The 27,973-nt window shown below is 42.4% G+C and overlaps 1 protein-coding gene across 1 annotated transcript; it reads left to right on the top strand.

Annotated features, from left to right (window-relative positions):
- Positions 1-37: 37 nt before the first annotated feature.
- trim24 (tripartite motif containing 24) lies at positions 38-27,879 on the top strand (the record flags this gene model as incomplete). The annotated part of the gene is made up of 20 exons (XM_080421216.1): positions 38-506; positions 1,173-1,491; positions 3,396-3,514; positions 4,440-4,587; positions 6,779-6,911; positions 7,555-7,671; positions 7,903-8,017; positions 8,507-8,653; positions 9,411-9,525; positions 11,358-11,581; positions 12,715-13,014; positions 15,937-16,059; positions 17,189-17,315; positions 17,498-17,555; positions 18,160-18,292; positions 24,198-24,538; positions 25,384-25,498; positions 25,852-25,917; positions 26,119-26,280; positions 26,944-27,879. Exons 2-20 carry the CDS (start codon positions 1,200-1,202, stop codon positions 27,877-27,879), a joined length of 3,771 nt encoding a protein of 1,256 aa, XP_080277342.1. The 5' UTR covers positions 38-506; positions 1,173-1,199.
- Positions 27,880-27,973: the final 94 nt, after the last annotated feature.

Here is a 27,973-nt window from a genome sequence, read left to right on the forward strand (position 1 = left end):
GCCGCCGTACCTTTTATTAACAAACCGCAATGGCGTGTGGGTAGTTGTAGTGTTGTCAGTAAAGAATGCACCAATGTTGGCCTTTTTTAACGTTTTGAACCCCTCTATGAACTCTACAGCGTCGAATATTTACAATAACTTACTCATATATGAACGTGTGCGTGTCATATACCTCGTCTGTTCGCGTCAGAATGTCTGCGAAGCGCTTTGTTTTTTATCGGACACATGTGTGAGCTAAAGTTGGCTAGCTAGGCTAGCTAGCTTAGCTTGTGTAAAACGGGAAGAACGTTTACTTAAGGTATCGGCGGTTTAATGAGTTCATATATAACGTCGTTAAGGACGTTACTGTCTGCACCTTCACAGTGTTTATAATGAACTACGGTCTGATTTAGATGTTCAGCATCTGGCTTTTTGCTGGAGGAGCCATAAAACCATTCAGGCTTATACTACAACCATTGTATTGTTCCCAATCGGAAGGACAATATTGATTGATTGACTATTTAAAGGTAGGTCACGTGATTTTCCTTTGGTTAAGATAAGTGTTAAATATCCCTATATTGTGATAGTAGTCATTGCTATAGAGTGTTTGTTCAGTAACAGTGTTAAATAGCTCTATATTCTGATAGTACTCATTGCTATAGAGTGTTTGTTCAGTAACAGTGTTAAATAGCTCTATATTCTGATAGTACTCATTGCTATAGAGTGTTTGTTAGTGTTAAATAGCTCTATATTCTGACAGTACTCATGCTATAGAGTGTTTGTTCAGTAACAGGAGTCTCTATATCTCTCCAGCTCTTTATTAAACAGAAAATGCATTTTCAGGTCGGGACACCAATTTTTATCCAATCAGGATAGAGAATTCAGTCAGGATACAGATTAAACAAGTGAAATTGAATGTGATGACACAAAGAAATGAGCAGATATTATTGGAACAGGATCGCTATAAAAAACATTAAGCTGATAAATGGGTAGCCTCTCCTGATTGGCTGACATTTTGTCACCTACCTGAAAAGGTATTTTCTGTTTTTTAAAGAGCTGGAGAGACGCAGAGACCCCTGTTACTGAACAAACACACTCTATAGCAATGATTACTATCACAATATAGTGCTTTAATCTTTTAACAAAAAACCTTTGTCATAACCCAAAAAAAATCACTTACCCTACCTTTAAAGAAAGGGACGGAGGAGGCTGCCATCAAGATGGATGATAACAACGCTCAGAACGTGGACGATGACATCGTGATCATCGTGGAGAACGAGGCTGAGAGTCTCCCGGCGGAGGACGAGAGGCTGAAGCAGCTTGCGGCGGGAGGCGGCGCGTCCTTCGGGCTCATGGACACCTGTCCCAGCTGCAAGCTGAGCTTCCACAACCGGGAGCCCAAGCTGCTGCCGTGCCTCCACTCCTTCTGCAAGAAGTGTCTGCCGCCCCCCTTCAGGAGCGCGGACCCCCGGCGCGGAGACCCGCAGCCGCCTCCCGACAGCAACAAACCACGTGAGACACTGTTCAACACTGTACACTGTTGAAATCTGTTCTTTCAACTCTTAGAGCAGTGGGTTCTCAACCAGTGGTCCTTGAGGGGGTTCCAGGTGGTCCCCAGCTAAATGATGGGGAGTTGGTAACCAAATGGACCGTTATAGATCTTTAACTCTTGAGAGTGTAAAATGTTTCATTTTACACTCTCAAGAGTTAAATTATTGTGAAACATCTGCATTACTTAATTAAAGAATAGAGTACAGAAGTCCTGATGTCACTCGTTCATCCCCTGGGTCGCGGATGTAATATCTCTATGGAGAATAACATTGGGTCATCTTAGAATCGTCTCATATAAGAATTGTGGTCCAAAAATAGACAGACTGTAGGCTCTGTATCGTTTATGATAGTCAGTCACTCATATTTGATACAGTATGTTTCTGGCGAAAATGTAACTAATTCGGCGGAAGTAACATTAGCGTTTTCTCACCGTCAGTTGATGCTTCATATCCATAAGAGTCAAACCGTAACAGTTCTTATTTGACGCGATATTAAACACGTCTATGGGAATTCAGAATGGGGGGGAAAAAAACGAGACCCAGGTTGGATGTGTAAATTACGTCAGACTTCGGTGCTCTATTGTTATTTTGATCAACGTTTGCCTGTTATCTCTCCTATGGTACCAACATCAATACAGCATGGAATTGTGGACAAAATCTTATCCAACGGCAACACAATATTAGAGTTTTGGGTCTGAGATGCTAAAACTAATCAAATGGTGGTCCCGTGGCTCAAATGCCGAATAAATAATGGACCTGGATATGAAAAAGGTTGAAAACCACTGTCTTAGAGGGTACACATACACAATCTACACATGGAACCCAGGGGTTGACACTAATGGCTCCCCGACTGCCTGGGGCAGGTAAATTAAACTAGAGGGTTGCCCGACCCGGGCAACTGCTAGTTTTAGTGGAGACACAACCATCTTTTAGTTCACTATAAACACAATACGAGATATCTGTCTAAACGCCTAGAACGTGGCCAGAACACTCAGTCCCCGCTTCTCTCTCTCTCGCTCTCTCCTATTTAGATATTTGGTAGAAAGTAAAAGTGTTAAATTGAACGGCAATTAAAAATGTACCTATCATTTTATAATGGACGATTTTCAGGGCAAGTGGGCAAGACCTGCGGGCAAGTAGAGCGTGATGTACTTGCCCGACGGGCAAGTGCCTCCGAGTCCTTAGTGTCAACCCCTGGAACCAAATCATGGCCCTCATCATGGTCGCTCTCAGTTACCAAATGTGTCTCAGAGTTACCAAATGTATCTCAGAGTTACCAAATGTATCTCAGAGTTACCAAATGTGTCTCAGAGTTACCAAATGTATCTCAGAGTTACCAAATGTATCTCAGAGTTACCAAATGTGTCTCAGAGTTACCAAATGTATCTCAGAGTTACCAAATGTGTCTCAGAGTTACCAAATGTATCTCAGAGTTACCAAATGTGTCTCAGAGTTACCAAAATGTGTATTTTGGACAAATTATTCTTTGTTTATCACTTGTCTCAAGAGTGATTTGAAGATTATTTCTGTGTGCTGTATGAGCCTTGGATCAAGACTATATCATAGATGTATTTTTATCGATTTCAACATTTCTGTACGAAAGTAAAAGTCAGACTCGATAAAATAAATCTGATAGTCTTGATCCAAGGCTGGTACTGTACATAAACTGGCTTAGACATGTCGATGTCAAGCAGCCAATTTACAACACTGTTGCATATTCTCCTGTTATGACATGAAATTAGCAAGACTTAATCAAAATGATCTGTTAGGAAATATGAAGAATAGAAATTCAACTCACAAGAAGCTAGTGCTTCCTTGCTAAATAATTGCATGTTTTCTTATTTCTTCAAATAATTGTCCTAGCAGTAGGTGCCATTCGCTGCCCGGTGTGTAGACAAGAATGTTGGGAGATGGACGTATTGGACAACTTCTTTGTCAAAGACTCGGCGGAGGTGCCAAGCAGCACGGTGGAGAAAAGCAGCCAGGTTGGTATCTTGATTCTCCTCAAGGCTATGTGAAAAAGAAGGTAAACGGACATGAACGTCACTTTCTTGGTGCGGCAGTTCCAGCTGGCAGTTGTGTCTCACTGTCGGGAGGCAAACTCTGGTAGGAAGTGTGATGGAATGTCATTGTCAATGTTTTGCCGGGTGAACAAGCTTATGGATAAACACCCTCTTGATGAGTGATTGAGACTATTGTAAAATACTGGGTTCTGGAAAATAAAAGAAGACACATGTTGGCACATGTTTTCAAATGTCCCTTTAAGACCGGGAACGCATCTGTTATTTTCAGATTTCTTTGGCTATTGAAAAATAGAAGATATTTTTGCAAATCTTTGAGTATATATCTTTTCATATTTTTTATTTTTTTCCATAAATCGGGGCCATTGAACACCCTTTACGTCTGTGTGTTTATTGAACCACTGAAAAGCATTAAAAAGTGCTTCTGACAAAACCAGCTAACTCCATTGGATCCTCAAATGTTCTGCTAAACCAGTGAAGTCCACCGGAGTTAGCTGGTTTAGCTGACTCCAGGCTCCACCCCCTTTTGACCTCCAACCTCATTGTGAGCTTGGAGGTCCATTCAGCTGTTCTTTCTTATCAATGATGAACAAAACCTCCTAACTCCACTTTTTTCATTTCCTGAAAAATGAACATTTTGGAGTTAGCTGGTTAGCTAGCCCAAAGAAATGAAAAAAATGACACAGATGCGTTCCTGGTTTTAATGTGTTAAAAGCATTCCATTGATCTTCCGGCTCTCTTTGACCTCCCAGTGCATCGTGTCCTTATCATCTTTTCATAGCCTTGATTCTCCTGACCTCTGTGTGACTGGTGGTGTGTTCTTCCACTTTCTCTGGGATCTGTGGCTGGCCCCCTCATACCCACATATCACTTTGTCCTTCCTCTTCAGGTGTGCATGAGCTGTGACGACAACACGGAGGCCACAGGTTACTGTGTGGAGTGTGTGGAGTTCCTGTGCGTGACGTGCATCGAGGCCCACCAGAGGGTCAAGTTCACCAGGGATCACACCATACGGCAGAAGGAGGAGATGTCTCCAGGTACTGTGTTTCACCATCACATACTGTACTCTGGGTCGGTCAAGCTCAAGCCAATCGACATGCAGTTGAATTTTCTTTTCTTTTCAAAATCTTTGTATTAGTTTTTTTTTAGACAAAGCCCAGGGGCATACTGTACCTAGCATCTTCTTCATATACGATATCACAGAGATATACAAAAAGGACAGAGACAAAATGTGTATATATGTTACAGGAAAAATGCCATTCCAGGTAAATTGGAAAAGAAGCGCTTGTTTTCACCGCCCCCCAGGCAATTCTGTAGAATCAACGCTAGAGGGCAATGCAAGCCAGACATGAGCCCCACACCACACATGCACGCATGCACGCATGCACACACGCACACGTGCGCACACACACACACACACACACACACACACACACGCACACACCTGCGAACAGCCTTATTCCATGCAGTTGAAGCACAAGGGGGCGGTGCTGGCGGGCTATGTTAGTGCAGTGAGTGGCAGTTGGGGCCCTATCCCACCCTCCCCCCCTCAATCCCCAGGACAGTTGTAAGGCACAATCATAAGATAAAAATAAAAGGAAAAACAAAAGGCATGAAAAATAATCAGAGCAGATAAAATACAAAATTTAAATAATTTAAAAAGTACTTATTAGGTTTGTTGTAATTTGCTGTGGCAGTCGAAACAGGAATACGCCACACTATGTAGCTTGTGTGTTGTGGTAGAATGTCATAAACAGACCCCAGGTCTTATAGATTGTTTTTGTCTGTCTGTAGCTCTTTGTTACATATTTTGATTGTTCGCTGTTACAAGGACTATGGGTATTAGTTTTTAACAGATATTGTTTCAAATTCCACATTTCCCCTGATTTTCTTCCAGGTAATTTAAGGACGGTCCACATAGCAGTGTGTAACTATGTCTGACCGGTCACGGTGTGTGTGCACAACGTTCCACATGGATGAAAACTGCACACAATCAAATAAATACCATAATAAGACTTCACCCACACTCTTAATTCACACGCTACGACCTAGTTTCAGCCTTGAACCATAAAAGCAAACGCTAGTTGCCGTGGCAGACATTATGAAGACAAAAATGCTACAGCCCAAAGAATCCATTATGCCTCACACAGCTCCTGCCATGATGAGACGCTAGGATTCATGTGTTTTAAGTTAACTTCACAAATGAGGATATAACCTAATCATGTTCCACAGATGCAGATGATGACAACTTGCTGTATCATTGTCATCATGACAGGGGAAACAACGATACAATTATTAACTATTAATAACAATTAATTACAAGCTTACAGAGTTGAAAAAACATGTTGAAAAACATCTCTCTTCTCCTAACGTCACTCCGTTGTCTCATCACTGACATGCACGCGCATACACAATGTGAGCTGGTAGATTGTTATTTTCGACAAAGACTGTTGAGACAGAGGGCCAAAAGGAGGGGGCCAAGTATAGACCCCTGGGGGACCCCGGTCAGCAAAATATATAGGGTTTAAGTGCTTAAGACTCTTAAACATTCACTGAGATTTTTAGTATACCAGAGGACCAAAGTATCTCTCAGAGTAGTAGACTAATGCAAAATGAGTGACTGCCCAATATTACTCAAACATGACCACCACCATCTTGATGCCATTGTTGTTTGTTGACCGGATTTGCTCAGATCAGGAGAATTCCTTAACACATTGATTGCCAAGATATTAAACATAATTTTCTATCCCTGTGCCGGCGTATAATTACCTCAATCCGATGATATTTGAAACGCCGTGGAACCGACATTGTGTAAAAAAAACACACGAAAAAAGTTTCCTGCGAGTAGACGGAAGGATCTGTGTATTCGCCATTTTGGAGCTTTGGTCCGCTGAAAACGGGTGGTTTTCAATGGAAAAAAAAGAAACTGAGTTATAGACGTTTTTCTGAAAATCCCATCATTGTGGCGGGTGGAAGTGACGTTTTTTGGAATGATGTCACATCCACACGATCGATCATTCCAAAGCTGTGTTAGGTCGCCCCTTGTGGAATTTCCCCCCAAAAATGAAAGAACGCATATATGCGATCTAGGCAATCAAGTGATGGATTTGAAAGAACGCATATATGCGATCTTGGCAATCAATGTGTTAATACACAATAAAAACAATATGTAATAAAAATAACAAGATTGCACAATAACACATCCCTCTTTGCTTTTATATTTTCCAGAAGCACTAGGCATGTCCTCACAGAAGCCTGTGTTCTGTGACATCCACAAGCAGGAGCCATTGAAGCTGTTCTGTGAGACGTGTGACCGACTCACCTGCCGAGACTGTCAGCTACTCAGGCACAAGGACCACAAGTACACAACCTTGTTTATTTATCCCAATTGTCTTCCAATTGAGTTAAGACACAACCCCCACCTGTATAGTTCCTGTCACTGCTGACCCGTGCTGTAAAGTAACTAACTACATTTACTCAAGTACTGTACTTAAGTACACTTTTGAGGAATTTTTACTTTACTGGAGTAGTTCCCATTTTCAATACTTTTACTTCTACTCCACTACATCTCAGAGGCAAATATTGTACTTTTACTCCACTACAATTATTTGACAGCTTTAGTTACTAGTTACTTTGCAGTTTTAGATTATTATCACAAAACATACATTACCCACTTCAGCCCTATATATATTTATAGCCGATGTACGAGCTCACAATGCGTCGCATCCGCATTGTGAGCTTGTAGATCTGCTATTTTCAAAAGATTTTTATACATTTTGAACTGAATTGGGGAGTAAATTACCGTATTCATTTGATTGATTGATTAAATACTTTATTAACAGTTTGCAAAAAGTACAGTGGTACAGCTATACAATAATGCTAAAAGCATAACACAAAAAGCCCTGGGGCCTTTTTTCCATTATGATCCTATGTATTCAATTCATCATAAACACTATGTTGCTGGGGGTTTTTTCTGTACGCTTATACGATCGTTCTCTGCATAGCTACCAGTTCCTTGAGGATGCATACAGGAACCACAGGCAGTATTTGGAGAGAATGACACTGCAGCTACAGGAGAAGAGGAAGGCCATTGAGGACGTCTCCAACTGTATCAGTACCGGGTATGAAAGTTTGTTTTATACTAAAGACAACTGTCTGTCAACAAACAAAAAAACAGAAAACTATTCAGAAACTGGGGATGTATGTGTACGTTTGTTATGGTAGAGAGAGATTCATTTAATTTGCTTTTACCCAATTTTTTTTACATTCAGTCTTAAAATAATAAAAAAAAGAATTGGATTCATGCTTGGCAGCATTAAGATGTATATCTTTTTCTACATTTTTTATTATAGGCTCCAGCAAGTTGATGAAAATCGCAAGACGGTCACCAATGAAATCAAGAAGTCCATTTGTAACTTGATCATGGAGATCAACAGGAAGGGAAAGATCCTGGTTAACCAGCTGGAGGTATGCATGTCTAGCTCATCCACAATCTGTTATTATTTATTTTGCATATCCCCATTTTCTCCTCAATTCAGTAGTTGCCAATTCCTCAATGTGTACTTTGGTCCCTCTCGTCGCAATATCAGTGGTGCTCAAACCTTTTCATGTCGAGGACCCTAAACATTATATGTATTTGGCCGCGGACCCTCATCTCAAAATATGTTGTTCCAGGGACCCCCAGAAGCAAAGATTTGAGTTAAAAAATGTTGCTAAAAAAATGTATTCAAAGATTTGCACAAAATGTTAAAGATTTTTCAATAATAGCAGATATACAAGCTCATAGTGCGGCACTCGGTGCCGTGCTATGAGCTTGTATATCTCCTATGTTTGAATAGCCAAAGAAATCTAAAACGACACAGATGCGTTCCCGGCATTAATGGGTTAAATGAAAGTTGTTAATTTAGGATAATACTGCCAAATATAGTATCATAAAGCAATATGTGTGATTCTCAGGCTCTGACCAAGGACCACGAGGCCGGGCTGAAAAAGCAGCAGGAAGACGTGAGCTCTCTGACCAGACATCTAGACCATGTCATCAGCTTCACAAAGTGGGCCACAGCCAGCCACAGTGGCACAGCTCTCCTCTACTGCAAGAGACTGGTACAAACACTAAAATATCTGTGTTTCCCCCGTATGCATTCAGCAGCGAGAGTAGAGGGCTCCATTCAGACCCATTGAAAGAGAGTGTCAACACTCTTTGATCTAACCGGGATGCGACGCCATCACATTTCATCTTCATCCTAGGGGAAACGCAGAACGTTTACTAGAGACATATTAATCAGAGAGAGGGATTGCTTGATAGATCCCCCATGTTAGAACAAGAATTCATACAAATTGAGGAATTCATGAAATAGATATTTTTGACGGATTATCCTTGAGGGGAGATTTTTTTGCAAGTCTGTTGGTGTTAATTATGTGATTTCTCACGTTTGCCATCTTTCTGTTTTTCTTCTTTATTTCTTCTTTATATTGGCCAAATTCAACCGGAAAACCTTCCGGTTCCTATATGACTGTTTATAACCCCTGAGCTTTGTGCAGGTAAACTAAACTGAACCAAGCAAGTAGTTCACCTGACACAACCTGCATCTAGAGTTAAACCACATGAACCCTTGTGTCCCTATTCTGGGCATGTCATAATAGGCGAACATTTGTCAAATATAGGTGAACATTCGGTGAAAATATCTACAAGCCTGCAACGCTGGTGTATAGGGAAAAACTTGTTTAAAGATAAACCCATGGGGGACCCCAGTCAACAAAGTTAGTATATAGGATTTAAATTGTTAAGTACATGGCCCTCTGACATGAGTTCAACAGATACTTGATGTAGTGACACCCCCCCCCCCCTCCCCCTCCCCAGATCCTTTTCCAGATCCACTACCTGATGAGGGCCAACTGCAACCCCTCCATTGTCCCACAGAGCTCTATTCGCTTCCAGTGTCGTTCTGGATTCTGGGCCACTAACGTAGACCTGGGTAAGACTGTTATTTTGTTGAATTGTTTTTGAAATGCACTTTTCTGTAAAGCACCTGTTTTATGGGATGCCTGAATTTATCTGTAGGACAAACACCTGGTTCCCTCCATATTTCACATGTGAACTGCAGCGCTCACACCACATGCGTATATCCCTGTGTGGGTAGTACCGTAAAGTGTACAATAGAGGAGCAACATAAGTTAACCAAGACTACCACAAGATAACAACTATAATTAAAGTAATACTAACTATGCTGCAGCCTTTAATGTTTGACATACTGCGACAGTGTGTCTGGTTGGAGTCACGTGTTCTGGCCAGGTTTACGTGACCACAAAACAGAGGTTGACAATAATATCGCTAGACGCTATAAAAATATGCAGGTGTTGAGGTTAACTCTATGCATGGCATTACTAGAATAGGTAACAAGGATGTCATCACATTTAGAAAAAGCAAATTACTTTTGTAAAAATGAATTGTAAACATTATTACAATTTATTTTAATAATATACTATCCTCTGGTTGTTATATTTTATTCTCCTAATAATGAAAACACTGAAAGCTCCTAGACTTACATCATTTTAAGTACATGAACTGTAGGTGGGGACATTGGTACGGTATTCATGTTTCCTGGCATTGAAATAAACTCTTTGTGGTGTCATACAGATTCCGACACGCCTGTAGAAAATAGCAGAGCGACTATTGAATCCTTAACTCATTCACTGCCACTGACGTAAAAAACGTAATTTGTCCCGTTTACCAATCCTGCCACTGACGTAAAAAACGTAATTTTTTTTTTTTGAAAAAAATTATTATTATTTTTTTTTTTTTTTTTTTTTTTTTTTTTTTCAAATTTGACCCAAAGACCAAGGAGATATGATTGTTTAAAGATCTACACTCCCATCCACTTCCTTGTTAACTTAAAACTTAAAAATTCTGTATCTCGGCTCCTGAGTACTTTTTTTTTTTAAATGAAAAATCTCTGGCAGTGGGCAAACGCGGCCAGCAATAATTGTGGCAGTGAATGAGTTAACAGGTGAATCGTAAGTCAAATTGTGCGGCCAGTGAAGATTCACACACCTATTTAATGAAAGGGGTACCTTTCACGTCCGTGTCACACGAGAAAGGTACTTTGACCAAGCGTCAACACGAGTTGGGAGTGAGATTTGTGTAAGCTGGTTAAGTTCTGACACAGTCCATTACATTTCACCAGATAAGGCTGTTTGTCAGTTAAGCAGAATGTACAAAATCTGTTGTCATGAATTCCATGAGTTAGCTATGGGTTCCCTTGTCAGAAAATAAAGTCTGTGGTTAACATAAGCGGAACAGCTTTTGATGTTTTTTAAGTTATATTGTGCTTTAAAAATATTTTTTAAATTGTGTTTTGTGGAGAGGATAAAACGACCAATTCCAAAGCCTTTGGTTATTTTCTTAATTGATTCCAAACCCAATGCAAACGTTCCATTGTAAATCTGCAGTGGAAACCAATTGTGAAGGTAACGTCCAGGTTGACCTTCAAAAAGAGGTCATCCCAGAAGCACTTCATTGATTATAGGTGCTAACTGCTGCACCAGAGTGCCACCCTGTGGCCAAACATCACACCACAGCCACATAAGTATAAAAAAAAATGTAAGGCCTGTTTTCGTTCGTTCTTCGTACGATTTTGTCATGTGGTGAAAATAACCGATCTACAAGCTCAGAATGTGTTGTGATGAAACATATCATGTAGATCTGCATCTTTGCCGTCTTAAATCTGAGTTTGGAATATTTGTGAAACATTTTTGCCTAAAAAAATAGGGACGCCAGGTTTAAAGTGGTTCACCATGTGTTTCCCAGGTTCTCTGTTGGTAGAGAGGGCCCCAGGTCGGCCGCCCCTCGCCAACCATCAGCCTGGGCTGCCTGGCCATCAGCCTGGCCATCAGCCTGGCCATCAGCCTGGCCTTCAGCCTGGCCAGCAGGCTGGCCAGCAGGCTGGCCTCAGAGCGGAAGCCTCTCCTGGGGGTCTGTCCGCCACCACTGCACAGCAGCGCCAGAGCACCCTGGCCCAGCTCCAGATGCAGGTGAGGGTTCAGTCATTTTAACACATTAGCTGGCAGGGGCTTTCTAATGCTGGCAGGTAGTTAAGAGAGATCATGTGTTTGAGTCACATCAGTGTGAGAAACAAGACAAGAACATAGTAGAACTCATTGGCTACATCTGTGTTTTTTTGTAATGGGTTAATGAAATATTACTTTGGGTTAATAGTGTCAGGGTTCCCACGGTCATGAAATTCCTGGAAATACTTTCCTGAAATTAGAAAAACCTTTCCAGGCCTGGAAAAGGTTTGGAATTAATCAAATGTTTTGGAAAATGTTTAGATAAACATTGTTTTTGGCTATTGATTTTGTTCATAAAAACATGTCTTAAAACATGTGTAGCATTCTGTGAAATACTGTTATGTAACATGGTGAAATGTAGCGCTGCGCTGCACGAGCTACGTGAGTGCGACCTAATGTATGCAGAACGTCATGCGACAAAAAGAAAAGATTGACAAGCTAACAACATAGCTTGTAGATCTATTCTTTTTGCCACGTGATGTCTTTGCTTGAGTACGTTTTGGGGCATTGATAGCGCACTGGAGTAAGAGCCTCATTATTGCATCAAATGATTGCTATAGGCCTGGAAATGGGGTAAAATACTTTGGAAAAGTTTTGAAAATGTATTGTTAGAAATGTGTGGGAACCCTGTTGTATACCTTTTTGTGATTGCATTGATAATCACAAAGCATCATAAATACTGTATGTAAATAAATACTGTAAAATGTATAGAGGGTATGCGTGTGACATCATCATCAAACCCGGAAGTTATGCAGGAATGCCTACTGAGTGTCAAAAAAAATCTTTTTGGCCTTGACAGCCCATCCATCCAAACAGAAAAGTCATATCTGATTCCATTAAACAACATGAAACAATGTTAAACTCACTTTGCATGTTGCTTTGCCACCCGCTTTGCCACTCGATGTGCCATTCACTTTAAGCATGCGCATACCCTCTATTTTGAACACATCTCATCATTGAGCAAAGTAAGTGTTTTTCTGTTCTTTTCTTCTTTTTAAGCAAAACAAAAAAAGCTTCCTAAATTGATTGCGTTACAAATGTTTTCAACCCAGCCCTGGTCGGTTCCCCTCACCCCCCCCTCCCCCCTATCCTTGCAGGTGGAGAAGCTGGCGCAGCACCCCAGCCGGCAGCCTCCACCCAACCACTGGTCCTGGTACCAAAACGTCAGGCCACCCGGGCCCTCCGGCCCGCCCGGGCCCCCGCCTCCTGCGAGGCCCATCCAGGGGGCGGGCTCCCCCTCCCAGGGCCCCCCTGCCCTAGTGCAGCAGCAGCAGCAGCAGCAGCAGCAGCAGCAGCAGCAGCAGCAGCAGGGCCGTCGGTACGGAAATTCTCACCCCAACCCAACCCGCAGCCCCACCTCGTCCATGCTCCACAACACGGGATTCCCCCCGGCTCAAGTAAGTGGCGGGGGCCTTGGAGGGGGCAACAGGATGGCATAGACCAGTGGTTCTCAACCTGTGGGCCGGGATCCCCAGGGGGGTCCCCACATGATTTTGGGGGGTCCCCAGATGATAGTGAAGTGACAATTTAAGGACTTTTAAGACCTTTTTAATACCTAAAAAAAATAATTAAGGGAGAAAAAAAAGTCCATTACTGCAACAAAAGTAATCAACAAACTACTTTCAAACATTGGCCAAATTGTCAAATAATGCAAGAAAGAGACCAAAATTGTGAAAATAGCAGATCTACAAGCTCTCAGCGCCTCGCAACGCTTGTAGATCTGCTATTTTCACAATATTTATCTGTGGAATGGAGTCAAACAAAATGGTGGGGTCCCCAGTTCAAATATGATTATTTTGGGGGGTCGCGGCCTGAAAAGGTTGAGAACCAATTGGCATAGACTGTGCTCAGTATTCTGAATGTTAATGCACATGTTTTTCATACTTTTAGACCATATCCGTGGTCATGATGGAGTTACTATATACTGTAGTTAACAATTATATGGCAAGAAATGTTTACATTTTCTATTGTCTGTATTTTGATCTCAAAAGTCCCATGTCAACCCTGTTAGACCTGCAACACATACGCTGTTCTACCTTTCAAGCCGGGAACACCTCTGTGTGTAGTGTGTAGTTGCTATATACAGTATATATCAACAATATCTATTTAATACAAATTTGAACTTTTTCAGAAAACTTTTAGAAGGCGTTTTGAGAATCGGCCTCATGTCTAAATGGGTTAATTAATAGTACTACCTGTCAAACAAAAACGTAATGCGTGATTACATCGGCAGGTACTAACCAATTTCACCTGACACCTGTCAATCCCATCGCTCAACGGGGTCAATCCCTCTTCCACATGGAGCTGATGCTAGACACTAGGAGGCGGTGCTACTCTGTACATGGTAGAATGTAAAACAAAGATGCAGCTTTACAAACTGAAGCAACTATACCAAACAAACGCACATTCAATTCAATTCAATTCAATTTTATTAAAGTGTCAAATCACAACAAGTTGTCTCAAGACACTTTACATGTAGAGAAGAGACCCGACATCCCACCCTGAGCAAGCAATTTTGCGACAGTGGCAACGAAAAACTCCCTCTTAACTGGAAGAAACGTCAGGCAGACCCTAGGCTCTAGGGTGGCGGCCTTCTGCCTCGACCGTGTCGGGGGAAAGAAGAGAGAGAGAGAGAGGGAGAGACAGACAGAGGAGAGACAGAAAGAGATACAGTGCAAGTAGTAACAATAACAATAGTAGCAAATATAATAGTGTAAGATAGTATATGATAATATAATATAGTACAGCAATAGTGTGTATGCAGTATATAATGGTATAATAAAAGAATGTTAAGATAATATACAGTATAGTGTAGTGGTATAGTGTAATGTAGTAGAAATCCACGGTCGTGCTCCATGGAGAGGCCCGGTCCGCAGTCACAGTATTGAGCCGCAGCTGGGGGTCCATGGACCTGCGACGTGGGAAATAAAAGAAACTCCGGGGAACGGGTCCCCGGTTGTAGAATTAGTGGCAGGCCTTACTAGAGCGTGAATCCGTACAGGGTTAATTACGATTGTACCAATGGGACACAAACCCACACAACCAAAGGGAGGACGAGAAAAGAGAGGACGAGAGGAGAGAGGAAAAAGGGGGGGAGAGGATGACTATAGGTTGACTGAGTCTATACACTTCGGCTATAGGCTTTATCATAGAGAAAGGTTTTTAGTCTAGTCTTAAATATACAGAGTGTGTCTGCTTCACTTTAAACTCTATTCTGTAAAAGTTTAGTAACATAAACATGATTCAGCACTAGCTTATTGTAGTGTGTGACGCAGCGTGCAGGAGTTTAAATCCCATAGCTCGAGGGGACAGGACAGACCTGCCGTGTGATTGGCTGAGGAAGCACCCAGCCCCTGTTTCACTAGGAAATACGTCTTGATATGGTCGCAAAAAGCCATTTCAGATGGTCTCAGTACCTCACTCACTTCTTCTTCCAAAGACTTATTTTTAGTCTTGAGAGGAGATCTCATTTAACAATGAGGCTAGGGTGAGGGATGAAGCAGATTCCTCTGGGGTTGCAATGCATCTCTCTAATCATACAGATATATGTACTTATCTTGTGAAACAGCTCAGCTGTGAGTAGTTTTCAGTAGTTCATTAATGATCAATGGTCTTGTATGTGTGGTAACGCTGTGTTCCATTATTGGTTTATATTTCAATATGTCTTGCGTTTAAATATAAACGCACAAAATCTCATGTACACCCTCAATATCACGGTAATAACATGAAAAACCTTTCCATGACTGGAATGTTTGATTAAGACTTTCTCTTTTTTTGTTTGTTTGCACGTTTACATGTTAGCTAATTGAGGACCAGGTCAAGTCTGTTGGTTTGGTTTATTTGAATATTATAATACATGTAGCAACAACCTTGTACAGTATGTATATGTATAACTGAAACATTTGTGTACAAAGAAACAAGCCACAGTTCTTAACTAAGGTCTCTGCACATTCCCCTATCTGAAGATTTGCAGCTCCATCCACTCCTTGTTTAACTTATAACTGAAAAAGGCTGTATCTCGCTTCCTAAGCACATTTTTTTTACTTAAAAAAAAAAAAAAAAAAAAAACGCACTGGCCAGAAATAGCCAGAAATATTTCTGGCACTCAGTGAGTTACCGTAAGTGTTTCTTTTCCCACTAGTGCACTTAACTGCTTCAACCCTAGCGTCCCTTTTCTTAATTCTTTGGGGAACATAAACAGAAAATAGCAAGCTTTTATATCAAGCTATCTTCGGCTTCGAGATTGGTTAAATAACCCCCAGGTTATTCAGAAAGTGTAACATGGCGTAACCTTGATTTTGATGATTTCCTCTGTCCAGTCCCTGAGAGAGCTGATTCACAGCTCCAACTTCCCTCCCAAAACCATGGACGCCATGCAGGGCACATCACGCTACGCCCACCCCCTGGGCTCCGGACCAGCCACGCAAACTTCACTACAGCAGGTTGGTAGAGGAACAGAATGGTGGAAAATGTGCCTGTCATATGAACCAAACTAGGCAGTGTTGATTTTGTCGACTAAAACTATGGCGAAAAATTGTCGTCGACTACCTTTTTTCACTGACGAAAACTAAATAAAAACTAAGCTGTGATGACTACAACCAAGACTAAATATACTGACAATTTTGTCAACAAATAGAAACTAGACTAGAATGTTAGGGAGGGACGAGTGGAGAAGAGATCCAGTAGAACTAAGACGAGTCATTTTATGTTTATAACCAGTTTGGTTGCGCTCAGGTGTTGCACTCTCACAAAATAACAGATCTACAAGCTCACAATGTGTCGTGCTGCAACGTGTTGTGAGCTTGTAGATCGGCTATTTTCAGCATGCAACCATCAAGGCACCGCCAAAATACATATTAGTCGACTATATCAACTGTAGATTTAGTTGACTATAATCTGATGGTATTTAGTCAACTAAAACTAGACTAAAACTAAAACATTTCAGATGACTAAAATATGACTAAAACTAAATAGAATTGTATTCAAAAGACTATGACTAAAACTAAATCAAAATTTGCTGTCAAAATCAACTGCTACTAGGGATATATATATATTATATTTATTATGTCTATCAGCTGATGCCGATTTATAATTTGTTTTGTTGTTTTGCCTTAATCCAGGTCCAACATTGGTAAGGTTTTGAGATAATCAAGTTGTAGCATTAGTTTAGGGGGTTGCAACAATTGAGGACATGGTTTAGTAAAGCAAGCATTGCTTCCAAAAATAAATGTTCTGTCCATAGGTGACCTGGAAGCACCACGTGTACATACACTTGGTGCTTCCAGGTCGACTATGGATGGTCTGTTAAAGCATTGGGCATAAACATGCAATTGGGCCGATACTAGTGCTGCTTTAAATGTTGGTCCTAGGTTGAACTGTTGCTTGGGTATGGGTCTTGGCTTTAAGAAGTAGCACTGTGTAAACAAAGGGTTATTTCATATAAAAAGCTTTTATCGTAATTTTAGTTTTTTCTTTCTCCCCCACCCTTGGGGCTACAAGTCCTTGTGTGTGCCGCTGCAGTCGGCAGAACCCAAAATGTAATGCTAGGTTGTGTTTGTTTGTTTGTACCAGCGGGGTCTATTGGATCCCTCCTTCCTGAAGAGGACTGAGACCAGTGGTTCTACGATCCCGTCCATCACCATCTCCATCCCTAGAAGCTTCACCCAGAACGTCGCCTCGGCGGCCACAGACAAGACCGGTACACTTGATCAAACTAGAGTGCATTCATACATAATCACACGACCGCATCATTTGATGAAAATAACTCGTTATCAGCTGGAAGTTTATCGGTCATTTTTGTTGTCGCTAACGTCAACGTGTTAACCTGAGATCAAGTCATTTTAAAATAATGTATTTTGTTCCGTCCGTCTGTCATTGAAGTGCAAGGAAGACAGGATTCACCGATGGCCAAGCCTTCCTCCTCAGACAGAAGCACAGGGTAAGTCTGTCCCTTTCTGCTCCATCATTCTTCTTCACACCAAGTCCATTGAGTGCATTTTTCTTTTTTAAGATGGCAGTTCTTTGGCTACTGAAAACCTGTTTGAAACTCAATGTTAGTCAACCAAACGTTAAATAGCTCTGAGGGAAACCCGGCAAAGCATCTGCGTCATTTTAGATTTTAGCTATTTATACCATATAGCAACATACGTTTTTCAGAAAACCGTTAGGATTTAGAAGGCATCTGTAGAATCGGCCTCAGGTCTTAATGGGTTACAAATACTTTCTAGCTGTCATTGCTGTTGGAGCCATCAACAGTGCTTCTCTTTGAGTATAAAAGCCAGCAGTGTTGGCACCAGAGGTGGTTACTTAAAAATAATGATTCAAGTAGAAGAACTTTAGTAAGCATAAAAGTTTCTAGTAAAAAGAAACCTTTCACTTTTTGAAACCTTTCACCCATAATGACATGCCCAAAATAGGAATTGATTATTAATTGATCGATTATCCATAATGTTCATTTTTATCGTTTAGTTCGATTAACTGTTGCACCCACCCGTAGTCAAATTCCCTAACCCGTGTTCCTCTTTGTCTGTGTGTGTTTGAAGGATGACGACATCTTGGAAGCAGCGCTCCACTGAGCCGCCAGCCTCCACCCCAGCCAAGAGACGACGAAGGTCGTCCCCCGGCCCCATCATCGTCATCAAGGACGAGCCAGAGGATGAAGATGAAGTTCATTTTGTAAGCAAATGACTCGGGTTCTATAAATCAGTGCTTCTTTAACTTTAAGGACCCCCCCCCCCCCCTCAGTTTAGTATGCATTAGGCCACGGACCTCCATAACACTGACAGGGTACAAATGGAACCAAGTGGACCTGACACCTGTAAGGGTCCATTTGTTTCCATTTGTACACTGTCAAGAGTGACGGACCTGTAAGGGTCCACTTGGCTCCTAACTATCAATAATTTAGCTGGGGATCCCCTGGAACCCCCTCAAGGACCCCTGGGGTCCCCGGGCCCCACTTAGAGAACCATTGGTCCTCAACACTGAACGACGGGGGATTGTCAGTGTTTTTTCATTTTACGAGAACGTAAGGCTATCAGAGGCTGTGTGTGTGTGTGTGTGTGTGTGTGTGTGTGTGGCCGCATTCGCCCTGCAATTTGCACTTAAAAGCACAAGGACACTTTGGTAGAGGTTTGGGTTGTGTACCATGTCATGATGGAACTATTCCAAATGGTGAGATATTTGCGTCTTTGATTAGTAACTGATAATCCACAAATAGCCGCTTCATTGACTTACATTGTACAGTATAACGGCTCTCAAAGTCACCCATAAACACATGCAAACAAAGCTGACTGAATACAAATGTCAACTTAATGTTGATTTAGAAGACCCTGACTGGCTGGGTAACTTAAAACCTAGGGTTAAAAGGTTATTTATTATTTGTATTTACTTGTTTGCTTATAAGTTAAATGTTATCAAATTGAAACTAGTCAAATCCAAGTCTTTTGTGCAATTTACAAAATATCTGTTTGAACATCTGTAATCAGTGGTCGAGGACTCTGCAAAAGGAGCATCGGCATCAAACCCACAAATCAGTCGACTCTCACTGGTTGGACTGGCCTGCTCACCACTTGCCAGCGATAATGGCTAAACAGTCTTCTCTTAGTACAAATTCCGATTCTAACCCTAATAGAAACATTAGAGGAAAAGCAAGGCGCTCTCGTCCAAACGCCCAGAGTTGAAAATACTTTAAACACTCACAACATATGTGAGCGTGGCATAAATACGTGGCGCTCCCATTGAAAACAATTCAAAGCATACGCTTCACTCGAGCTAAAATGCCTCGGTGGACACATGAATGAAAAGAGGTCCTGCTCGTACTCTTGAGAGATCGGGTTGGAAAGATTTATATTTGCAACGACCATATAGCGTCTATGAGCTTGATGTGGCAACAGGCGGCAATGAAAGAGCACTCTGCTAAGGATATAGAAGCGTCTAGCAACACAGTCGAGTTGCAGCTGAAAGTATCTTTCTACGTGACAAAATATGACATTCCCAGTCCTCAGTTTCAGCCGTTGGCCGAGCTGCTGGAAGTTGTCAATGTTCCCGACTTCTTAACGTCAACAGGCATATACCAACAACACGGCTTCGTTTGATGACTTGGAGAAATCATTGGAGTGTATAATTCTTAAAGAGATGGATGAAACAAAAAAAATAGGAGTGACTTCGTAATTGTTGTGGAGAAAGTCAATATAAAAGTGGATTGAAAACTGATCAAATTTCTGAAACTGGAAAGTGGGAAGAAAGCTGAGACCTGGTTTCTTGGGAATTATACTGAAGCTGGGGATGCTCAATGTATAATACTGTATGACAAGGTGGTGGGTGTGATGCATGAGAGAGAGGTCTGGTCAGATGGGACCAGAGTTATGACGGGGAAACGCGCAGAAGTGGGAGCTTTACTCAAAAAAAAGGACAATCAGTTTTCTTTAAAGATTATTTGTTTTGGCATTTTCTGCTTTATCCGACAGCGACAGTAGAGAGACAGGAAAGGCAGGAGAGAGAGAATGGACAACACACACAGCAAAGGGCCCACGGTCGGACCCAAACCCCAGGCCAGCTGTGGGAAAGACCCATTCCCTTCATGGCACGCACTCTACCAGGCAAGCCACAGGGGCAGTCCCTATTCTATCCAGAAGTGCAACGGGTTGCACATTGTGCTGCATTGGCAGCAACCGATACAGCAAAAGGCCATGGACACTAAATGACTATAAGCACACTATTAATGGGGTCTACTGATTCTACCATCACTCTACCACGCGAATGAGTCGCCTCCGCCTCTGTAGGCCTGGTCTCCCTCAGCGTGAGGACAGCCACGTACCGTCTGCTGGCTTTCCTTACATCACTGAGTAGAGAGCATCCAATTCAACTGGCCTTTACTCATCAAGGAGGTCAGCGAAGAGGCACCCAGGGGCAAATGACAAGCTTCTAACTTTTATACAGTGTTCATTGCCTGTACTCACACCACCTTCGTTGTGATATCCTCCCTGTCATGAACGAGCTCAGTCTTGTATTCCAGAAAGACATTGTGAAACGTTTCAGTGTCACAGCCACAGCTACGTGAAGCCCCAGGCCCAGAGTAACGAAGGTTCCAAGATGAATGCATCAACTGTGTCTACGGGGATGTGGAGATGACACAGGGAAGTGAATAGACAACCAAAGACAACCAAAAAACTCTTGCTTCCCAGAGGAGGACCTAGATCTTCTTCATTGTCATCCAAACCCAACAAGATACCCACAGAATGCTGGTGAGCCCTTTTATTTTGGCTATTGCTTTCCTGGAGGCTATTTAATCATTGTATTCAACCAACACATTGCAATTGAAACATGCTAAATGGTATGAAATGTGTTACATGAGACGCTTGTAATGAGATTTCAAAAGCACACTGCAAAACTCTTTTAGGCTGGAACAGACTAAAATATCTAATTGTCAAATAAAATGGAGGACTTACTCAAGCCCTCCGAAAAAATCTACTGTAGCCTGTTATAGCCTTGATTATAGTCGAGGTCATACTAATTATCTCTCACCATTTCCACACAGATCATCATGAATATACTTCACCAGCCATGTTGTGCATCGCAGATTATTTCAGCGGTGACCCTGCAATGATGAGTAGCACAAATGCAAAATGCGACGTTATTCCAACGACGAGAGCTCTTTGGGACTACCGAGGATTTAGATTACAAACTGCCTGTGAAGTTTTATCCCAGAGCTTCCCAGCATTTATCCAATGGTGACAAAAGTGGCCTTTGTCATTACTGTGTCAAGTGTACAGTACCAGCAGGATTCTCGCTGTAAAAAAAAAAGCATCAAAACCACACCCACACTCGGAAGCCACCTGAAGGAGAAAGTTAGAGACTTCTGAATGTCAAATCAGCAGCTGCTCACTTCCATCATGAACTGAAGCTTTGTGAAACAAATGAAAGGAGCATCTATGGACATTTTGCCCTTTATAAAAAGGCTCCTTTTAACTGTCAGGAGTTCTAGGCTACATGAACTGAAAGCTGTAAGCTTGATACAATCACTCTACACTGTGTGGATTACTAAGGATTGCATTTTTTCCCCTTTCCCTCAGTTATGAGGCTGTAATAACTGTCAATAGGCCACGGCTACTTGAACATGATAAGCTATAATATATGTATATATTTGCTTTGGTTAAATCAGCAGCCTACACTGTTCTAGTCTGATTTTACCGATAGCATTGTTCTTGAATGTTATGTTTGTTTTCCAATTACTTCGTTGCTGCCTCTTTTCCTTATAGCATCTCTAACTCTGCACTTTACCTTGGAGCAAAAAAATTTTGAAATTTGTATTCTGAAGAAACGATTGTTTTAATAAACTAATGATGCAAAGACAAGGCGGCTTCTTTCATTGAACGTTTGTAGAAAAACACACACATACACACACACACACACACACACACACACACACACACACACACACAAATACACAGTACACCCAGGGTCCCCACGGTCATGAAATTCCTGGAAATATTTTGAAATAAAAAATTTAAAAATCCAGTACTGGAAAAGTTTTGGAATTGATCAAAGGTCCTGGAATTTATCAAGGGTCCTGGAAAAATATTTGGCTATGCATTGTTTTTGGCTATTGATTTTTTTTAATACAAAACATTTTCATAAACATGTATAACATTACACAAAATATGTAACATAAGTAGTTTTTGGCCAAACAGGCTTTGTAACACCCCATCCGCACTGCCAGCGATGCGACGTGACGCGAAGCGAGCGGGCGATGAAATCTCATTAAAATACATGTTTTTGAATGAGACCGTCCTGACCTACCGCGAGCGACAACGAACCGTGCAACGACGTCGTCCACCCCTCCTATTTTCGCTCGCAGGGTCACTATGCCCTAATTTTGCACGAAATGTTGAATGAAATTGTACTATTTTATATTCTATGCTTTATTTTTGCTACACTGCCTATCTTTGGGCATTGTACATAGGAGTAAGAGACACATTATTGCGCTGAATGATTGTTTTATAGGCCTGGAAATTGGGCTAAATATTCTGGAAAAGTTTTGGAAAAGTTTTGGAAATTCATTGCTAAAAATGTGTGGGGACCCTGTACACCACACTATTATGTTTGTGTATGTGTGGACCCCAGGAAGATAAGCTGATGCCATGCATCAGCTAATGAGGATCCTAATAAACTCGGAACTCAACTCTATACTGATAGAACATGATAGAACATACGGAATACAGCTTAAACAAGTGAAATTGGAAGTGATGACACAAAGACATGAGCAGACAAAATTGGAACTGGAACACTAAGATGTAAGCTGATAAATGGGTATTCTCTCCTGATTGACTGAAAATTGGCAACCCACTTGAAAAAGTATTTTTACTCATTAAAGAGCTGGAGAGACAAACACTGTAGCAATGATTACTATGCTTTAACCTTTTAACAAAACCCTTTGTTTTAACCAAAATATATCACTCACCTTACCTAAATGTATATCTTTATAAGGAGAGAAACTGTTAAAGGCATGTGACATTTTTTTTTTTAGCTTGATGATCGGCCACTCAACTTGCAGATGTGCTCAGCTTATCAATATTAACATTCACATTTCTTCAGGTAGAGGTAGATTGTCTGTTTGGACATTTATTGTCTCCGCCAGGCCGAAGGTATGGTGGAGAGTATGTTTTACCCCCTGTCCGTCCGTCCGTGTGTGTGTGTGTGTCCGTCTGTCACCACCGCCCATAGGCTAAGCTTTGCAGGACGTGCTGCAACCTGACCTGGCGGAGACCTGTGCTCCGAGGAGCACATCTTCTAGTTTATTTATGTATTTACCAGGGACCGTGCACATTAATCAACATTTCAGTTTTCACATCCATGTCATTAGGGACTGTCTGTTCAACATTGTAAACTATTTAGAAAATAATTAGCTGGACTAGATATTACTGCTGCCTGTTGCCTACCAGATAATGTCTCACAGTTGATGCTGTACATATGGATGGGTCTGATAAATCGCGGATAGGTCAGTATGTCGCCTACTCCCCCATTCAATGGTCTGATAAAACGTGATAATCTCCCATTCAATGCATTGATAGCATCCGAATGGGGTGCACGAGAACAGACCTGCGACAGGATTATGTCGAGGCAAAGATCTGGGAAAGGATACTAGAAGGTTTCTGCAGCTTTGAAAGTGCCCAAGAGCACTGTACTCTTACACTCCATCATTCTCAAATTGAAGAACTTTAGAACCACCACCAGTCTTCCTAGATCTGGTCACCCAGCCAAACTGCGCAATAGGGCACGAAGGGCCTTGGTCACACAGGTAACCAGGGTCTCAATATTTATGTAAATTAGATATTTAAGTCTTTTACTTGTAATGACTCAACAAAACACTTATAGTTTCAGCATGGTGGAGTATTGGGTATAGATTTTGGAGGGGGGGGATTCATTGAATCCACCTGAAGATGAGACAAACAAAATGTGAAAGAATTGAAAGGGTCTGAAAGCGTTGTGTATTCATATTGTGTGTGTGTTTCTCTCTCTCTCGTGCATCCATAGTGCAAAAATCCATCTTCAAATTAATCAATAGATTTGAATATATCCACAGGTGCAGTCCAGTGTAGGGGCGAGCCTCCCAGACAGCAGCACTGGGGTCCAGTCCAACTCCCAGCAACAGAGGGAGACTCCGCCAGAGCCGGCCCCGGGAGCAGAACCCAACGGCTTGAGGCTGCAGGAACCGCAGCCTCAGGCCCAGGCCCAATCGGAGCCAGAACCCCAACCCCTGCTCCTACCCCTACCGCAGCCGGAGAAGAGCTCCGCGCCAGAGGAAGACCCCAACGAAGACTGGTGCGCCGTGTGTCAGAACGGAGGAGAACTGCTCTGCTGTGACAAGTGTCCAAAAGTGTTCCACCTGACCTGTCACATCCCTGCGCTCTGCGAGTCCCCCAGGTGAGCAAATAATTGTTAGTCAACTAGTTAATAGTAACAAATAAAAGTGAAAATCTGTAAAAAACAGAACTTGGGTTCTCTCTGACCATAACTCAGTGTTGCCATTCCTTTAAATCAGTACAAAAGTGCAGGTTTAGAACTGAAGAAGTGAAACAAATTGGTCAATCTAACTGTTAAATCAGCTTTCATTTCTCTGCCCATTCAGTGCAGCTTAGAATAATTACACTCTGACGATGATTTTCTCGCAAATCATAAATGTTGTGGCCATCTGGGCTGTTTCAACCCCTGCATACAGCATGCATACTGTAGAGGACATGCAATGGCTTGTTTAATGAGGGCTGAAATAGATATTGTCATTAGTTTATTTAAAGCATCTCTTCCCATCACCCTTTACGGCGGCCGTAGCTGAGTGGGTAGAGAGGGGCCTGAGTAAGACACCCAACAGCTCCCCACGGAGTGCAAATCTCCTGGGTGAATGCAAAAAAAAATCTTTCCCCCTTGGGATGATGCGATACTCAACTCCTTTGCATCCTCTCTTTTTGGATATGCCAATGATAAGCCAAGTGTAAAAAACTTTTTTTTTCTTTTCTGGCATTTCCAATTTAAAAAAAGTGCTTTGAAACCCACCTGCTATTAGATTGTTTGAAAAGCAGACCACTCATGCATTTCAACACCGGTAGGACCCAGGCTGTAATCATTTGACCATATTTAGCATGTTACATATGACCCATAGAAATTAGATTAGGTAGTAAAGATGATAGAGCCATTTTGTCTGGGAAAGTGGGTCTGGAAGAACACCTCAGGTCTAATAAATCTCGCATCTGGTCTTGGTGTTTCTCTCCCAGTGGCGAGTGGTTCTGCTCGTTCTGCCGTGACCTGATGTCTCCTGAGATGGTGTACAACACTGGTGTGAATGAGGAGACCAACGGAGAAGTGGAATTCCCGCGCATTGATAGAAGGGTATAGTCACTCACTGTCATTTTATTTTATTTGTATCTGTTGCATTCTGGCCTGTGTTGTCTAAAGCTGCTAAGCCTCTTCCTATTGTTGGGGGGGAGGGGGGGGGGGGGGGTGGTATGTGGAACTTGAGCGCATGGATAATACAGATTCCTACTGTTTAATCAGAATCTATTTAATGGTCAGGTATGTTCACCACATGCGTGGAATTTGACATTGTGCATTGCTCTCATAAGAAATCAGAAACATATATTCAGCAGATGAGAGGCAAAGAAAGTCAGTAAACATGATATATTCTCTGCAGGGATACAACGGTAATTGTTTTAACATTTTTGCCATTTTGTTTTGAACTTCAGAAGTGCGAGAGGCTGCTGCTGCGTCTGTACTGCAACGACTTCAGCACTGACTTCCAGCAGCCATCGGTAAGCAACCACTGGCCAAGAGCATGTGCTGCACTTTTCATTGCATATTACTGCTGGCATATAATAGCGTGAAGACAGCAAAAACTATAAAAAAATACATTTCGGTAATGTCATAAAAGATGAGTATTCGTTGTGTTTGATTGTTTTTTAACTGTCCATTATGAATTTGAAATGAGTCATCATGTGTTTGGCCTTCTGTAGGAGACGAAGAGGTACAAGGAGCTGATTAAGACGCCCATGGATCTGTCCATAGTGAAAGGCAAACTGGATGTGAAGTCAAAGTCAGAGACGCACTACGTAAACCCTGAGGAGTTTGTGGCAGACGTCAGGCTCATATTCTTCAATTGCGCTAAATACTACAAGGTCAGTATGGAATGTCTATACACCGTGTGAATTCATTAGTGTGAGATATTGGATAATATTATATTAGATATCATACACACTATGTTAATTTAGTGTAGTGATACTGTATATACAGTGTTGATTTTGACAGCAAATTTTGATTCAGTCTTTTGAATAAAATTCTGTGTAGTTTTAGTCACATTTTAGTCACCTGAAATGTTTAACTCTTATTCTAGTTTTATTTGACTAAATATAAGATTTTAGTCGACAAAATCTACAGTTGATTTAGTCAACCTAAAACAGATTTTTGGCGGGCCGTGATGGCGTCGAAATGGCTGATTTTCACTTAGTTGTATGCCGAAAATAGCCGATCTACAAGCTCACAACGAGCTTGTAGATCTGCTATTTTCGGTCTGTGACGCACGCGCACCCATACTGAGAAAACCCACGAATTGTCAGTATATTTAGTCATTTAGTTTTAGTCATCATAGCTTAGTTTTTATTTAGTTTTCGTAAGTGAAAAAAGGTAGTCGACAGACATTTTGTTATATTTTTAGTCGACGAAATCAATAGTGCTCATTAGTGTTAATGTCCACCTTCATGTTAAAGTTTACAGCAAAGCCAACGCTTGAAGGTTGCCCTGAAATCTCAGTTGTGTGAATTGCGTGTGTGTGTGTGCCCTAGGCGACGTCCGAAGTGGGCAGCGCCGGCTTGTACCTGGAGGACTACTTCGAGGAGCAACTGAAGCTCGTCTACCCGGACAAGATCTTCCCCGGGGGCAGGGAGGAGAGGATGATCCCTCCTCTGGAGGACGAGATCGAAGACGAGGAGATGCCGGAGGACGGCATGACCCTCATCCTGACCGTCAGCCCCGCCGCAGAGGACATCCCGCCCATGGAGGAGGAGGAGGAGGGGGAGGAGGACCCAGCTCCAATGGACGACGTCGGTCCAGCCCACGAGGAGGAGGAGAAAGAGGAGAGAATGGAGGAAGGGAAGACAATACTCTACTCTACTGACAGAGAAGAAGCGATGGAGGGAGCCGAGGAGGGAGGACGGACGGAGGAAGCCGAGGAGGAAGGGGGGACGGAGGGAGCTGAGGAGGAAGGTGGGATGGAGGCAGCCGAGGAGGAAGGGGGGACGGAGGAAGGAGGGATGGAGGCAGCCGAGGAGGAAGGGGGGACGGAGGAAGGAGGGATGGAGGCAGCTGAGGAGGAAGGAGGGACTGAGGGAGCCGAGGAGGAAGGAGGGACGGAGGGAGCTGAGGAGGAAGGAGGGACTGAGGGAGCTGAGGAGGAGGAGGAAGGAGGGACGTCGCCGCCGTCTGCTGCAGATGACATAGAACAGGAGAAGCAGACTCCCGTGGAGGAGGAGGTGGAGGAAGAGCTGCAGCCAACTCCAGAGAACGACGGTATGGACACCGCTGCTAGCAGTGAACCCAGGGACCCGGCACCTTCCGTCTCCCCAAAAGACCACCTCCCTCTGCCCCTTACGGACAGCCCAGAGGACACCCCCGCCAAAACACAGCAGCAGGAAGAGGAGGGGGAGGGGGAGGAGGAGGTGGCGACTCCTCCAAATGCAGCCAAAGACAAGACGGAAGAGGGGCAGGAGGTGGTGGGATAGCGGGTTGAAGGAGAGACAAACTATTGAAATGAAAAAAAGATGGATGATATTTGTCTTCCACCAAAATGGCCCCTTGCCAACAACAAGGGGACAT

The sequence above is a fragment of the Gymnoscopelus braueri genome (assembly GCF_963280865.1).
Source record: "Gymnoscopelus braueri genome assembly, chromosome: 23".
NCBI classification, from domain to species: Eukaryota; Metazoa; Chordata; class Actinopteri; order Myctophiformes; family Myctophidae; genus Gymnoscopelus; species Gymnoscopelus braueri.